The sequence below is a fragment of the Meriones unguiculatus genome, chromosome 3 (genome assembly GCF_030254825.1).
Source record: "Meriones unguiculatus strain TT.TT164.6M chromosome 3, Bangor_MerUng_6.1, whole genome shotgun sequence".
Lineage (NCBI taxonomy): Eukaryota > Metazoa > Chordata > Mammalia > Rodentia > Muridae > Meriones > Meriones unguiculatus.
The window spans coordinates 36,383,899-36,400,248 of record NC_083351.1 but is presented as its reverse complement, the minus strand read 5'-3'; the positions used below and the strand labels follow the sequence as shown (position 1 = coordinate 36,400,248).

General features: G+C 41.9%; 1 protein-coding gene across 5 annotated transcripts in view; it reads right to left on the bottom strand.

Moving 5' to 3' along the window:
• Tdrd7 (tudor domain containing 7) overlaps positions 1-16,350 on the bottom strand; it is a 71,944-nt gene that overhangs the window by 29,300 nt on the left and 26,294 nt on the right. For all 5 annotated transcript variants that reach the window (XM_060379867.1, XM_021647979.2, XM_060379868.1 and 2 more), the window contains 3 exons: positions 14,580-14,650; positions 12,259-12,476; positions 1,720-2,303 (listed from right to left, as the gene is read on the bottom strand). In XM_060379867.1, coding sequence (XP_060235850.1) covers positions 1,720-2,303; positions 12,259-12,476; positions 14,580-14,650 — 873 coding nt within the window. The remainder of the gene's footprint in view (positions 1-1,719; positions 2,304-12,258; positions 12,477-14,579; positions 14,651-16,350) is intronic.

Here is a 16,350-nt window from a genome sequence, read left to right as displayed (position 1 = left end):
GCGCTAATGCTCTAGAGGTGACATGCTCTGGCTGACTGTCTCTGAATTACATCCTGAGAAGTACTGTTCTCAAACATACCCCAGCCTTTTGTAAACACTTCTATTGTCGATGTGTAGTCCTTTGAGCTGGTGTGTTTTCAAAACACACTTCTTTCTTGTCGCCAAGAGCAGGCTGTCTTCTTGCCTTCCTTAAGGGCCTCATTCCAGGATGCTAGATATGGAAAACCAAGTCTGGCTCATAAAACGAGAATATTTCTACATGATGAAGTTTTCAGTTGGAAGAGCTCCCAAATCACCTGGCCAAGGAGGTGAGGAGGCAGATGAGCCCTGTTTCTTATACTGCTCCAGTTTTTACCCAAGGCCTCAGGTGATTTGAGGAAACTCTAAGAAACTGCTCCACATAGTCTTGGTAACTATCAGCAGGCAGAAGATAGCCCAGCCAAGGTATCAGTTACTAGAGAGAGGGGGAAAAAACCTAGAAAAAGAAGTTTTACAGAAAATGCAAAGAATGTATTTGCTGAGTGCTGCAAGTGTTTGGGAGAGGCTGGAATTAGTCCTTCACGGGTCTTCAGTCTCATGGGAGGTTTGAACTGAGGTGGCTATGGAATCTGCTCAGTATAAACTCCTGCCAGAGAAAGGTGGAGAGAGGCACCTGGGAGCTACAGATGCTTCTGCTCTTAGCAACAGACAGAAGAGCAGAATGGCTACACTCACAGGTGAGGACAAGGGATGGTGCTTAAACTGGGTGAGAGTGGGCAGTAGCTAGTAGAGGTTTATACACTTGTCTCCACATTATCTGAGCAAAGGGACAGAAAATTTCTAAAGATCCACCTCAGTCTGCCACTGGTACAACCTTCACCTGCATCCAAAACCCCATATACATCATAGCCCCTCTAAAGATCCTTCTTGGTGGCAGCGCCAAGAGACTAGCCAGGCGTCACTGTCACCTCAGCTTCCAGAACTGCACCTTTTCTGCTGTCAAGCTCTTCCTTCTGGAAGGACTGTGATTTGGGCATTCTTTGGACTTTTCTAGTTTAGCTATGAAACCAAACCAGAGGGTCACTTGGAGTGAAAAGGCCTGGACTCCTTTTATAAAAAAAAAAAAAAAAGATTTATTTATACATATAGGTGTTCTATATGCACGTATGCCAGAAGAGCACATCAATTCCCACTGTAGATGGTCATGAGCCACCATGTAGTTTCTGAGACTTGAACTTGGGACCTCTGGATAAGCAGCCAGTGCTCTTAACCTCTGAGCCATCTCTCCAGTCCCTGGACTCCTTTTTGCTTCAGGGGGTGACAGCTACTCATCACACACAAAGGTGCAGGCCAGTAGGGTACCTCTAGGACCACTGGCTAATCTGAGGTTTATGAGGAAGTTAGTTACCCTGACTTTTCAGGACTGCTGCATGGTCCTAGAATCTATGCATCACCTGGCCTGCTGTTTATGGGTTGGATAGAAATGTAATATTTGTGATATAGTTGCCATGATGCTTATGACATCATTTGTTCCAAGTTCATATTATCATTCCACCTCAGAACTATCAGCCATCTTTTCTTCTAAGAAGCCTGTGAGCACTTAACAAATAGTGGTATATTACTGTGCTTCACTATGACCCCTAAGGATGTATTCTTCCTTCACTCAATAGCATCCATACCTAGAATGGTCTTGATGACAACACTGCACCAGCATCTTAACAACTAGAAATGCCAACTTGCCTGATAACCACTTCATTTGTGTTGCTCAACTCAACCACCAACACGGATGGGGAGGCCTCAGTAGGAATCACCAGAGGTGGCACAGTTATGTCCTCCACAAAATCATCAGCATTTTCAGCCATGTTTTTTTCTATCTGCAAATACTCTTGTTCAATCATAGACTTGATGTCAAAATCTCCTTGTGCCTGCCCTTCATCCTTTAAGATCTTTTCAGTGGGTGATGGGAGTTTCGCATAGAGAATTGCCTTCTGGGTATGTCCAGAAATGTAGTTTATGGTGCATACATCAGAGAGCGAGGCAAGGTTTTGTAAGGCACCCTCAGGGAACTTGACTTTGTATGTGTCCTCAAATGCTTTGGGGAGTGCACTGGCCCAAAGGCCACTTGAGTATTTCACCAGCAGCTCTGCCACTTTCTCCTTGACATCTGGCATCACCGCTGGGCTCCCTTTTGATGGCACCTCCTGCTTGGGAGCAGGTGGTGGAGTTGGAAGCTCCTTCTCAGGGTCCTGGTCACTTCTTGGGGGCTGCTCTCTCTTGGCAGGATAAAGAAGTAAATCTTGACCACCACCACAAGGTTTTTCCACCTGAAATTTTTTAAGAGAGCAAATGATATTTTAGCAGCTAAAGAAACTCAAATACAATAATATATTTTATATTTGAGAGAAGCACTGTTTTCAATTTCATGATGCAAAAAAGTATACATGTTATTCTTCTTAACTAGAAAGATGCGTTACCTGACAAATGCCATGAGCCATGGTTCAGATCGTCAGGGAAAGAACAGGTATTCATTTCACTCAGACTCAAACCAGGGAATCATGAGGCTTCTGCCCTGTCAATGTTTCCCTGCTAAATGCAGAGCAAAGCTTACAAAACACACTGGAAACAGGGCGAGATGAAGCTATGTCAGGAATATGCCCCAGTGAGGAACATTAGGAATAGTTAAGCACTATGGGAATGCAATCTTCTGTCTTACAACATCCTGAGAAACTCCACAGCTTTCATGTGGGGGTCTTGAGAAAAGATGCCCCAGAGGTAAGGTAGTTTGAACAAGCACCACAGCAGACAGGAAACGGAAAGATGCAATCCTGACGAGCTAGTGGAACATACCCAGCATGAGGTGCCATCTGACTCTATATGCCTGACAGGCATACCCTGAGGAACGGATGACACTGGTGTCCTCCAACTCTAAGCCCTTCTACTGACAGACCAGGGGTTGGCGATTGCCAGCCTCCTGCCCAGTGCAGCTTGACTCACGAGCTAAGACTAGCCTTCATGGATTAGATGGCTGACAAGTCAGAGGAGTCATTTCACTTGTGAACACCATGTGGGATTTGGTGTGCATGAAGCCTCCTTAGCTTATGTAACTCAAAGCTGCCCTGCACTGTAATGGCGAAGCCATGACAGGCCAGGTGAGGTCAGTCATGCAGCTGTACAACATTTCTGAGCTTACAAAGCCTAGACATGCGCTATTTAGCCTTTAACAAAACCAGATTCTTCACCCTTAACCTGAATTAAGATTCACTGCCTTCTGGAATGATCCCTTTTATTCCATTTGGATATTCCTCAGATAAAATTGTAGGAGAATCTACTAGTGGGGTAAGCTTACAGAAAACCACCCATGATAACAGCTTGCTGCCAGTATTTTGTTGTTGTTATTTGCTTCTTGCATTTTGCTTTTGTAGCCCAGGCTGGCCTTAAACTCATTATATAGCACAAACTGGGGTTGAACTCATCTCCCCAACCCCTCTTTTGAAACAGGGTCTCTCTACATAGCTCCAGCTGTCCTGGGACTATGTGGACCAGACTGGCCTCAAACTCACAGAGATCTGCCTGCCTCTGCCTCCCTGGCGCTGGGATCAAAGGTGTGTGCCACCACACCCAGCTCTCTGATCCCCTCTCTTAACAGTCAACAGGCATGTATCACCATGCCAGGCACAACCAGAATACTTCTGCTGACTGGCCAGCTTACTGATAAAGAACATTATTTCATTTACCTCACTTTTCACACAATGTTTAGGAAGACAGACTATAGGTGCTTATGGATAGGGGCACTGACAGAGAAGACCTTTAATAAATCAAGACATAGTCAATATGACATTAAAAGATTTCATTTGGAGCTGAGCATTATAGCATACATTTCTAATCTCAGCACGTTGGAGGTGCAGGCAGGAAGATCAAGATTTCAAAGTTATCTTCAGCTACATAAGTTCATAAGGACAGGCTGGCTACAGAAGTTCCCATCTCAAAAATCAGTAACCCCCCGAAGAGTTCTTTTACTCTGATTACGTGTTCTTCAGGGTACATAAGAAATAGGAGGTACTGATTCGATACAAAGCCTTGGTTTTCTTTCTTATTCCTCGGAAAATGTGTCAAGTAGCAAGGACTCAGGAAACAGCCCAGACCTTTGAAAAGCCTGAGATGACCGAGAATTGGCACACTGCATGTGCAGCTGCCTGTCACAATTAGTCCTTGCTAAGTTGCAGTGGCATTAATATTTGGGCTGTTCTTTCTCTCCATGGCTCACCAACTTCTTAAATCTGAAGTTTTAATTTTCTAAAGTTTCTTTCTAGTGCTGGGGAGTGAATCAGAGCAAGCATTCTAGCACTAGACAACTTTTCCAGCCCTTCTCTATTTTGAAGCAGGGTCTTGCTATGTAGCCTGAGCTGGCCTTGAATTTGCCATCTTTCTGCCTTAGCCTCTCAAAAAGTAAGGATTACAAGACCATCATGTTTGGCTTTAAATCTGCAGTTTTAAAACGCCAGTCTGTGCCGTGCTTTACACATTGGGTAAGGTCTCAGAATTTAGGCTGGGTATCCAAGAGAGGGTTGAAAAATATACTTCCTGGAAAAATGGAAAAAGAAAAAAACGATGCTGAGTAGTTCTCATGTATATGATTCCAGCTGGTGTAATTTCACATTAAGCCCATCTTCCATATTCAAACCTTCCTTCAAACTCTCTTTAGCCTTCACCTCCTAACCTTTCTCTAGGCCTTCTCTCAAGTGCATGATGGAGACAAGTTCAGTAGAGAACAGGCCATAAGCTGGGTCCACAACTGCAAGTCTCCTCATTTAACCCCTAAAACGCCATGTTTTTCAGCTTTATGATCCTTTTCTTCCCAAAGAAGTTACCTGAAAATACATAGCACTTCAATGTTTCTTTGCCCCAGCCCACCCCAGTGCCAAGCCTCCATTTCCTCCCGTGTATAAGGTGTGATGAGAAGTGATGACAATCCATATTAACTCCAGCAAAGCTCCGCCACAACCTCTGCACACAGCCAATGCAGTGAGCTCTGCCAAGCAGGAAGCACTGTTTCTGACAGAAGTTATGGACAACTATCTACTTAGCAGAAGTTGGCCTACGGCAAAAGCACAATTCTATTTTTACTAGTATTTATTCAAGAATAACCTGTGCTTTTTAGACAGGGTCTCATGTAGTCCAGGCTGCCACACTTGTTATGCACCTGATGACCCTGAACTTCTGAGCCAGCTCTCCTTCTCATGTGCTGACATTGTGCATGCCTCTGTCCCACTAGTTCCAGAATAATCTTAAAGGTCATCCAGAAGTACTGTTTACAAGTCTGGCTGCAGCATCTAGGACAAACTTTGCCTATAAAGAATTTACCCAGAGTCCAACAACAGTCAGGTAATGACCTGAACTAGAAGACACTTCCCTCAACAGCTTTATGCTTTTGTCTATCTAGGCATTCCTCTCTCCATGACTTCTCTGAATTACAAGCTCCAATGAAACGATAGTGGCCTTTTCTTTATTTCAGATAAGACTACGTGTGTTCACTGCTATGGCTGTAGACTGCCTCTTTATTTCAAAAGGGAAGTTGAATGCTTGAATTCATCTCTTTAACAGTCCAGCCTGTTGACTAAGATTCACCTAACTTCAGGAACAGATCCTGGCCTAGCTTATACTTAATTCAGACAGCATTCAACATTTCAGGCAAATTTATTCCCTGGCAGGTTTAATGACAAGAAAAACATTCTTAGACTAAGTATTTTATTATTTTATTATAAAATATTTTATTTCATGATTTCAACCTTTGGAGAATGGCTTTAAGCAGTGGTTCTCAACCTTCCTAATGCTACAACCCTTTAATACAGTTCCTCAAGTTGTGGTGACCTCCAACTGTAAACTCATTTTCATTGCTACCTCATAATTTTTCTACTGTTAGGAATAGTAATATAAAATTTATTTATTTTATGTATATGAGTGTTCTGACTGAACATACACCTGCATGTCAGAAGAGGGCATCAGACCCCAGTATAGCAATACCATGTGGTTGCTGGGAACTGAATTTAGGACCTCTGGAAGAGCAGACAGTGCTCTTAATCACTGAGCTGTATCTCCAGCCGTAAATGTAATATAAATAGCTGTGTTTTCCCATGGTCTTAGGCAACCCCTCTGAAAGGGTTGTTTGACCCCTAGGATGGTGAAGACCTTCATGTTGAAGACTGCTGGCTTAAAGGTTTCTCAGTTTAAAGGTGAATATATATGGAAGAAATTATTTAAACTTTAAAATTAAAATAATTTTAGCCCGTTTGTTTTAAAATTTCTTATGGGTGGAAACTCACTTTTCTCAAAAGTCTCCTGTGACTATCTCCCACAAAGCATGGCATCTCTAGTTCTCTGGCAACGGGCTTACAAAAGAGACCTAGTTCTCTCCTGCTACTCTCAAAGTTTTCCCAAAGTAACAAACTCTGCTTATACTGGGTGTGTGATGTCTCTTCTGTGGTCTGGCCTTTGTCATAGGGCTCAAGATTTACACATGGGTCCTTGCTTCAGTTCCCAAAACAAAAACATGACTCTTATAATATCCTGCATCTGTCAGCCAGGGCCACTTCAGACAGCACTCCCAGGAGAGGACTTTCATAACTTCCAGTTGCTCTAGTCTACTTGATTCAGGTACATAACTGGGAAGGGTTCAAGACCCTACCCCCTGCCACCCTTCCCCTACCTTCTCCCACTACACACTGTGGGAAAGACTTAGATGCTAACATGCTTTTGTCATCTTTTTGTTTTGTAGCTGTGACTCTGGATACACACCCTTCAAATCACCAGTCTAGTGATGGGACCTGTCATGGCCTAAACCTCTACTTAAGATGGCCCTTCCACTTCCCTACAGGAGAGACCAGTGGTGTAAGACATTAACATTCTATTTCACAAAGACAAGCCACCTTCTATGGTGACCATCAGAAGATGCTGTCAAATATGCCCTAAGTTTGCTATGCTCACAAGTTCATTCTATTCAGCTTGATTTCTGCCTCATTTGGAATCTCAAACCTCGATGGGTTTCTGAAGCTTCCAGGAGACACATCAGATTTGGTAGGTATAGGTCCAAAGGAAACCATCAGCTTCTTTGGACATCTGTGCTCATACAGGTGAGGATTCATCCTTTGCACCTTGACTGTTCTCTCCTTAGCAAGGAGAGATCTTCTTTTGTTCTAGTTTTGCCTGTGAGCTTAGTCTCTGAAGGCTCACCTGCCAAGAGCACAGTAGAGGCCTCTGAGGTTAAGTTTACTGTTTCTATGGAATTAGAATTTTTTTTAGGGTTCTACAAGAATCTAGTAACATCCAATTAAATTGAGACCTTTCAAACTATGTATTTGAGCACAGCTCTGTTTCCATGAAGTAGCAGTGTTCTGTTGAGGTTTTAAATAATGTTCCAAATTCTAGTTTACATGGCTATCATTCAACATGGATAATAAATGTCTTTGTTCACCTGTACATATATGATCTAGCCATTCAAAGTTTTAGCAATGGTTATTAGCTCAAAATTAATTAACACTAACAAAAAGAAATCAATTTAAAAATTGTAAACTCTGACCTTAGTAGCGAAGGAAAGACATCCAGGTACCTTTCCTCAATAATGAAATTTCTATCACTGTTCACAAGCCTCCACCCTATGCTCAGTTCAGAGGAAGATCAGTCAAATGTTTTTTGTTTGTTTGTTTGTTTGTTTTGTTTTTTTAACAGACAGCCTTTGCTGTGGTAAAGGTGAGGCTGGCTGAAACTCGGAGCTGAGAGAGATGAGGAAAGGGCCAGCAGTGTCACTGAGCCATAGCAAAGACAGGCTGGTCAGTACACGCTGAAGCATGTGATGCTGTGGGTGAGAGATGTACTAGGTTCAAGGAAAGACAGAGACCACTAGAGCAGCTCAGCACAACCAGCCACAGCCAAGATGCTGAGCAGAGCTGTACTTTTCAGGGTTTTTCTGTTTAAGCAGCATGGTTTGTGGCACATCCCACAGTTAAAGGTGAAGGGAGAACTTCTCTGTTGCTGTTAACTCTGGCCATTCACAAGTCATCTATCCAGAGGACCTTTCTCCACAGCCTCGAAGGTGGCTGTAGATGCAGAGCCTCCTTCACTGCCAATTCTTTCACTTCCTTGTCTACCTGAAGGCCTCTCATCGATGCTGTCTCTAGACACACACCAGCACCATTTCAGCAAGGATAAACTTTACATCTTGGCCCAAACTCAAGCCACTTGGTCAACATTTGGAAGATAATGGAGTCTTCCAGTTATATCTATAGAACTTCCTGGGATGCTTCTGGCTGGGAGCTGGGGCTCACACTGTGTTCTAGGCTTCCCCCTTACTCTCATTACCTGTGGATGAGGTGAGGAAAAAAGAGAAATTCTTCCCAGGGTAGCACCTATGCTCATATTAAAGCTGCAGTCCCTGCAGGTCACTGCTTCTTTGTCTGGAACATTCTCCGCTTAGCAGCATGTCCTGCTTTAGCTGAAGTAACTTCCTCTGTAGGACTTGCTGGACATTCCTGTGTCAGCAATGGCTCTGTCTGCTGTAAGGCTGGGCTTTGTTTTCTGACGCTCTGCTAACAGCTGCTTTATGTATTTTATCTCATTTAATTCTCACAACAACCCTATGACATGTGTAGGATTAGAGCAGATTAGGGCTCTAAGAGGGTGGTATGTAGGCCAGAAGTTATACAGCTAAGAAACAACACCCTTTAAGGTGCAGCAGAGGTGTCAGAAATTAAGTTTACTGTTTCTATGGGATTAGAATTTTCTGTAAGATTCTGTAAGAATGTAGTATCCAATCAAATCAAGAGACTTTCCAAAGCATGTATATGGGCTGTTTCCATGGAGTAGCAGTGTTCTGTTGAGGTTTTAAACCATATTCCAACTCAATTGTAATCTGACCTGTTCTGTTTCCTTCAGGCCTGTCGGTACCTCTGACACAGGCCACTATTCCCCAACTTCTCTGTTGATCCTGCCACGTGCCATTTCATCTGTCATCTTTTCAACTGTCTGCTGAGACTTAGAAGTTGTACCAATGCACTCAACAGGAGTTCCTTTTGGTGATGAAAATCTGGAAACCAGATGCCAGTACTGGAGGATACTGCTGAGGCCCCCCCGTTTCCCTTTCACCACTGCTTCTGCTGGTGATACATAAAGGGTGTGTCTGATACCGTGAGGGTTGGGTACTGATGGTATTCATGTTGTCCATGTTCCACTTCCCGGGAGGGGGTTTGTATTTGTTTACGAGCAGCCCATTTTTCATGGGCTGAAGGGCATTTTACTATCTCCATCAATTAATTCAATAATTAAGAGATTCCTGCACATATGAGAGCACACAGCATACCGCATGTGAGTGAGGGAACTACTGTTGCCTCTGCTTTTCCACACACTACTGATGTTGTGCAGATTGTAGGAATGCTTCCAGGTCTGGGGAACTGCATTCTAACTGACTTAAAATTCAGTGATTTCTGTGAGCTACAAAATGATAACCAGCAAAAACACGTAACAGCAAATCACTTTTGTGCAAGCTATTAATTAGTGCCATGGGCTATTCCTAACTATCCCTGTCATCTTACATTAATATTATAATGTCATTCACAACATATCACCTTCTCTGGCTAAGGCCACAAACATGGAATACTTCTCTGGTGGTTCCATAGCTGTCTTCCAGCAGGTCTTGTGGAAACTCTTCTCAGCCGAGTACATCTGACTTGGCTCAAAAGCCTAGCCTCTTGGCTCTCCGTGCTGTTGGGCAGGACTCTGGAGAGACATGCCTGCTGACACAAGGATGAAGAGGCTGAACTCTCCACCCAGGTCTCAGAACAGGTTTTACTCCAGTCCACTATTCAACAGTCCCTGCTGCAAGATATGAAAATCAGTGAGAGGCCAGGGTACTGGCGACCTCAGAGCAGGGACACACCACCCTGCACCTAGAGACGACTCCTTATGCAGCTAGTTGGTTTCCGCTCCAATCCTTTAGCTTCCTTTCCAGTCTTTCTCTTCTTAAATTTCCTGAAAATACAATGTTTCTTGGTCTCTGACTTTGGCACGAGCTGTTCCTTAGGTCTACATCACTCAATGTTAGGTTCTCGCTTCAACAGCCACCTCCTCTGAGCACCTTTCTTCACTTACTACTCCAAGTAGAATCCTGTTTATTCCCTACCTGGATGGCCATCATAACAACTGTAGGCCTAGCATTATTTGTTCAAAGGAGGATTTTTCTTACTGGATAGGAAGTTTCATAAAGGCAAAAACCAGGTCTGTCTTGTTTTCTGTTTTATCCTTAGCACCCGGGTCAGTAGCTGGCACATACGAGTGTTTTGTAACACTAATCAAGTCCTGCAATTAAAGAGGGTACCTTTTCTAACGGCCAGGAGATGGTGCCACCCTTCTCCTAGGTCTAGCAGGGCCTCCACAGCTAAAACAAGCTTCTCCATCATTTCTATTTCCCTCACAGCTACCTAAACCCATGAACCTTGTCATCACTGTAACCAGTCTCTTGAGCTCTCTAGCTCAGCACACTCTCTGCTCCCCAACTGACACAAAAGGTTAAATGTCACGCAGCCCAGATGAATCCAAGTGCTGAAAAGGCAACAAAAATGTCGGTTGCTTCAGTACCTAAAATTTAAGAGGAAACTGTCCATTTTAGGTAACATTCTAATATCAACAGGATAGATACTCTTGCCAGCAAGAAGTACTCTGTAGACACCCAGAGCAGCAAAGATTATAATTTCTCCAAAAGTAATAAATTGAACTACACAAATGTTAGTAATTATCATGAAATCTAAAGCAGCCAAAAAGGCAACACATTGTTCATTCTTTAAACTTATGCTCTAAAAAATTCCTTATCCAAATATAGTAGCAAGTTATCTTTGTATCTTGACCATATAAAGTCTGCGGACATTAAAATTTACTGTAAAGTTTGTAACTACAATGGATTTTTAAAAATCAAGGGGCTGTATGCATCCAAGATGGGCTGACACTCAGGCCAACAAACACAAACAAGAGTATGGTGGCTGAGGGGGCATCATTACCACCACACTGTATCCAGAGAGAGAACCCTCCCCAAATGAAGGCAAATGGAGAATTCCCATCTGAAGCCCAAGCTTTACATTTTACATGCCACAGGAAACATTTTCCAGAACATTCGCTATTCCTGCACTTAGAAGAAAACCCAGCAGCATGTCCAGAGTTTGACATTTCTAGTTTCCCTATATCACATGGATATTCTAACATCTGTCACACTGCCCTAAACATTTTTCCCACAGCTATTTACCTCACCAGACTTAATCCCCCGTGCTTTCAGTACAGGGCAGTAATTAGCATGAGCACTGTAATGGGAATGGAGAGGGAGCAAGCACGATGGATGTAAGGAAAGATGACTTCTGCCTGGAACTGGGTGTGAGACAACAGCCTAAGGAAAGACAGTGACAAAGACATGCTTTTCTTAGGCCGTGTGCTTACAAGATGAGATAACCTGTACTTTTGCCCAATGTATGTTAAAGAAAGTACTCTTTCAGAGTACACATACTCCAAGTAATTGATTTACAAATGCAGAAGCACCAACCAGGCATTAATGCTGTCATTTAGGACAGCTGCACTTTGAATAGATTCTATATTTATAATTAAAAAAAAAAATCTAGAAATTACTTGGATGTAAGACTCCAGCTGCCTCTATTTCTGGCTGGACTAACATTTCTAACAGACTGCTCTGATCCACCATCTTATTACAATCACCATCTTACAATCACTTATTACAATCACTTTGAACAGGGGCAGCTACAAAGAACTTTCAACCTAAAGCTTCTCCCATGAGGAAAACCTGTATGGACCTCAAATATGAACACAATATCAGTTCCAGAACAAATAAAGTTCTATGTAAAAGCAATTAGCACAGATAACATAAATTTGTTCCAGCTGAAAGTCTTGAAAAATGCTCAAGAATAAGGATGTACAAACTAAGGCTAATACAAATTGTTACAAATAAGTACTAAAATGGCAAAACAGTGTTAATTGGCAGAAGTTCAATCAACTCAAAGCTGCATACAGTACATATTAGCAACTACTTAATGCATCTTAAAAGTCAGACAAAATAGGTAACAGCACTTTCAGTCTTGACATCTTTCTTGTAGGAGTAAGAAGCCACATGTGTTAAACTTAGAGCTAGATTAGTGCAATAACACGTGAGGCACTCTGCTCCCGTGACTAGTGACTTGGGACCTGCAAGCTGGGCAGGGAGGGGGCATAAGAAGGGAAGAAGAAGGAAACACGTACCGTGCAAATGTGAGGCCAGTGTTCAAACTGCTGTAAAACTCCTTGGTTAAGGTCTTCTTTATAAAACTCTTTGTAAAAATGTGGAAGCTTAGATATCCAAATGCCATTGTTATGCTTGTCTAATATTTCCTTTATGCGGTTTTGAACCTCATCCATCTTATTAGTGTAAGAGGCAGGAGGCGTGACATTTGGTTTCTCAACAGTCTGATTTAAATTATCTTTAAATTAAAAAAATGATAGAATTAATAGATTATTCCCACCACCTAGCATTTGTGTCTCTGACTTGGCTACGTTGTGGGCTATGGGGCCATGGATTTTAGAAGATTGTGGGATGAAGCTGAGAAGCACTAAGGACCACCTCACCTATTATCCCTGCATCTTATCAGCAGAGCCAAGACACCTCCAACAAGGGAACTTACCCCTTCATTTTGCAAGGATACTTTATGGTTTACTTCGAACATAAAGGCAATCTTGCTGGGTAAAAAAAATACTGTTTTATTATTTAACTAATGGTTTTCAAATTGCAACTAAGGGAGGCAACATTTCAGATAACATGAATATATGTACAATGTTCAACTGAAAGCGACAATCCACAAGGCACAAAAATAATACCTTAGTAGGAAGAGTGAGGAACATTTTACAAAAGATAAAAGGGTGCTCAGTTTTTCTGACTATGATGAACTTTCTCTTTTACTAAGAAAAACAATTTAGCAATTCACAGAAGTCCAAAATCTAAAAAAAAAAATGATCCCAGCTAGTTTATGGACAGCAACAAGAGGTCTGGCACACAGACATCACTAACACGGACCGGACTGACTTTTACTTCCCCAATATTTACCTTTTATAAGGTTTTAGCTAGCTTCTTTCACTCATATATTTTTTTTATTTAAAGCTCAGAGTGTCTGAGTTTACATACTAAGCAAGAGAAACCGGTGTGCTTCTGTGACTATTCTGGTATTTTAACTATGTAAGTAATGTCAGACCTATACAGGAGTCTACCAGGAAATATATCAAAGTATTAAAAATCTAACACTTACATGAAAATTGCATTTAAAATTTAATCAGCTACCTTTCCTGCTAAGTGTAGTCATTTTATTTTGTTTTTAACTAACTGATAGAGATACATAGTCTAGTCTGGAAATACTGGTCGCTAAGGATGCCAGGTACTGATGGAATCTTCCTTGAGGATCCTCAGAGATGACTTCTCCTTTCTCACTAGACAACACAATGACGTGCCTCTGCTCCCCACAGACTGGCACAGAGAGCAGAAGGGTCCAGGATATCCATATACATTTCCTATTAAGAAAATGACTTACTCTATTTTCAACTCCTAAAGGGAGATACAACTTGACTGAGCAGTCATGATTTAGAAAATTCATGTGTAAAAATAATTCTTATGCACAGAACCATACTATTCATATTCATAAGCAATACTGGAAGAACACACCCGTGGAAAAGGGATTTGAACTCAGTAAGAGGCATGCTGCAAGCAGCTAATCCTGTCCAGTCACTTCACCAAGCACATGGCCAGTACTGTGTGAAGCTGCCCTTGGTAAGAGAACTCAGTGGATTCAGACAAGACTCACACAAGACAGTCCAGTCTAACCACCAGCTTCCTTAACTTTACTTACTATCCTATTGGTTTCTTAATGACCCCTTTGACTTTATAACCGATAATTACTGATATTCAGCTGTCACTTCACAGTTTAAAAGTAACTTTCATCTTTTACTTGTTTATTTACAGTGTGTATGGCTGTTTTGGCTGCATGTATGTCTGTGCATTACCGCATTGTGTGCTGTGTTAGCAGAAGTCAAAAGAAGATGGTCTCAGAGACTCTGGGACTGGAACCATGTTGGTGCTAGGAATCAAACCCAGGTCCTCTGGAAGAGAAGCCAGTACTCCAAACTTGTGAGCCATCTCTCCAGGCCTCATACCTCAGTTTATAGTGCCAACTTTTACAAGCAGAGTATTTAAGTCTCTCTTATGAGTTTAAGCCCCACATTTAAGACCTTGAAATAGAGCAGGTAGTTTCCTCAAAGTGAGGCCTCTGAGCACTGAATCTTGAGGGTTTACCCTGTAATTAGGGAGAGTGTGAGGAAAACAGGCAGAGTGTGTCTGCTGGGATGAAGGTATCAAGTCATCCTGACAACATCACTGGAAGCATTATTTTCTCTAAAGATCACTTCGATCCATGAGTCTAAAGTTAGAAATGGAGGGAGGGATATCAGTCTCATGCAGAAGAAGCTGAGCGCACACATCAAAAGCCACTGTTAGATGTTTCTCTTGGGGCCCAAACCTCACGCACATCTGGAAAACATACCATTTGTTTCCCTAGGGCAGGTCCTTGAGTGCGTCTGGAAAGGTGCTGGCAGGGAAGGCTTTGGAGTGAACCTAAGGTGAGAAAGAACAGAAAGTTTTAAACACGCTACTTTTCACTTCAAGTCCCCATGGCACTGCTCTGCCAAATACCTTATGAAAATATTCCAAAATATGAAAACAAATTTGGCATCATATTTTATATTTACTCAGAGAAAATTTATGTTAAAAGCTAAATTTAAAGTAGGCCTTAAAGTCTCTTTCAGAACCTGGAAGTCAGGGTTTCAACTAATCATCTTTAAAAATAAAAGTACATGAAGAACACACACTTGAAATAAAGACTATTTTGGAACAACACCCACATATAAAAAATTGGCAGCACCACAGACTGGGATGTGCCACAGTCACAGTTAAAACAGGTGTGCAGAGTACAGAATTACAGATCTTAGAAACACATTCTATTTAACCCCCAGCTTGGCTGTCATGAAAGTCGTGTCTCAAAGTAGACAGAAAGGCTGTCATTCAAATAACTACATGGAAAAAAAAGAAACATAGGTACCTATCTCATATCCTTTCCAACACAATTTACTATTAACTATTGGACTTACATAGGAAGATGTTTCCAAATACAAGTATGAACAAACCACACCCACCCACCTACACATCCACATGTACGCACACACACGCCCACATCCAGCCACACCCACATTCCCCCACACTTCATGCCCTTGTACTTTTCCTTCACCTGTGTCTCAGCTGTGTCCCAGTTCTTGCTTAGTATTAGCAAGAGGGAGTGAGTGTTGTCAGAGTGACTAAATGAACCATGATCAAACGGATCAGTGATTATGATCAGGGATCATTAGGAGAGTCAATCACAATTTGAGCAGCCCAGAAGCCTTAAAAACTAAACTGTTTCAAATGAAGCATATTTCCTAATGGTGTTTTAATGCTAAAAGAAGCAATCAGACTGTTAGCTACTAATAAAAGGCTGTTAGCACATGCAGTTGCTGGAGTTCCACACTCTGTACTGATCCATACAAGTGCCAAAGCACACCTTTTTGCCAAAGTAGTTTTAAATTAATTTTTCCTAAATATTCTAGTATCTGGAGGGAAATCTCCTGAGGAAAAAATTATCTTTATTCCCAAACAGATACTGACTTAAAAGAATATAATATAAAAAATGTGCAAAAATGTACAACTTCTCAACTTGGAAGGAAGACGGGATACTGATTCATTTCTATCGGGGCTTAGCATGTGTTTCCTGTCAGGAAGCTAACAGGACAGACTTCAGGCCACACTCAACTCCACCCCTGCAGTATAAAATAGTATAGGCAATACAGTAACAGGATATGGCCATGCTCCTGTAAAACTGTATTTATAAAAGCAGGCAGTGGGCTTGTGGGTTGTAATCCATGAATTGTAGTTTGCTGACCTCTGGGTGACTTCACAAAATGTAACATTTACAAACAGAAAGAAACCCTTTGATCAGCTACTTGTACATTTTTATTGGACAGATGAGGAATCATCCCCCCAACATAAAGTAAGAAGCTTTCAATAGCCACCTCCTGCATGGCTAGGAGTGTCTTATTAGCAGCCCAGTTCCAGGGTATAGACATACCACTGCCACTGCACCATGATTAAACGCTACTGCCTAACTGTGGCAATTACTGGAGCAAAGGAAATTATACAGCTAGATGATATTTTACCTAAAACTTATTAATTGTAAGAATAACTTTGTAGAAGAAAAATAAAAATTACAGAAAATAGCTTCTTGG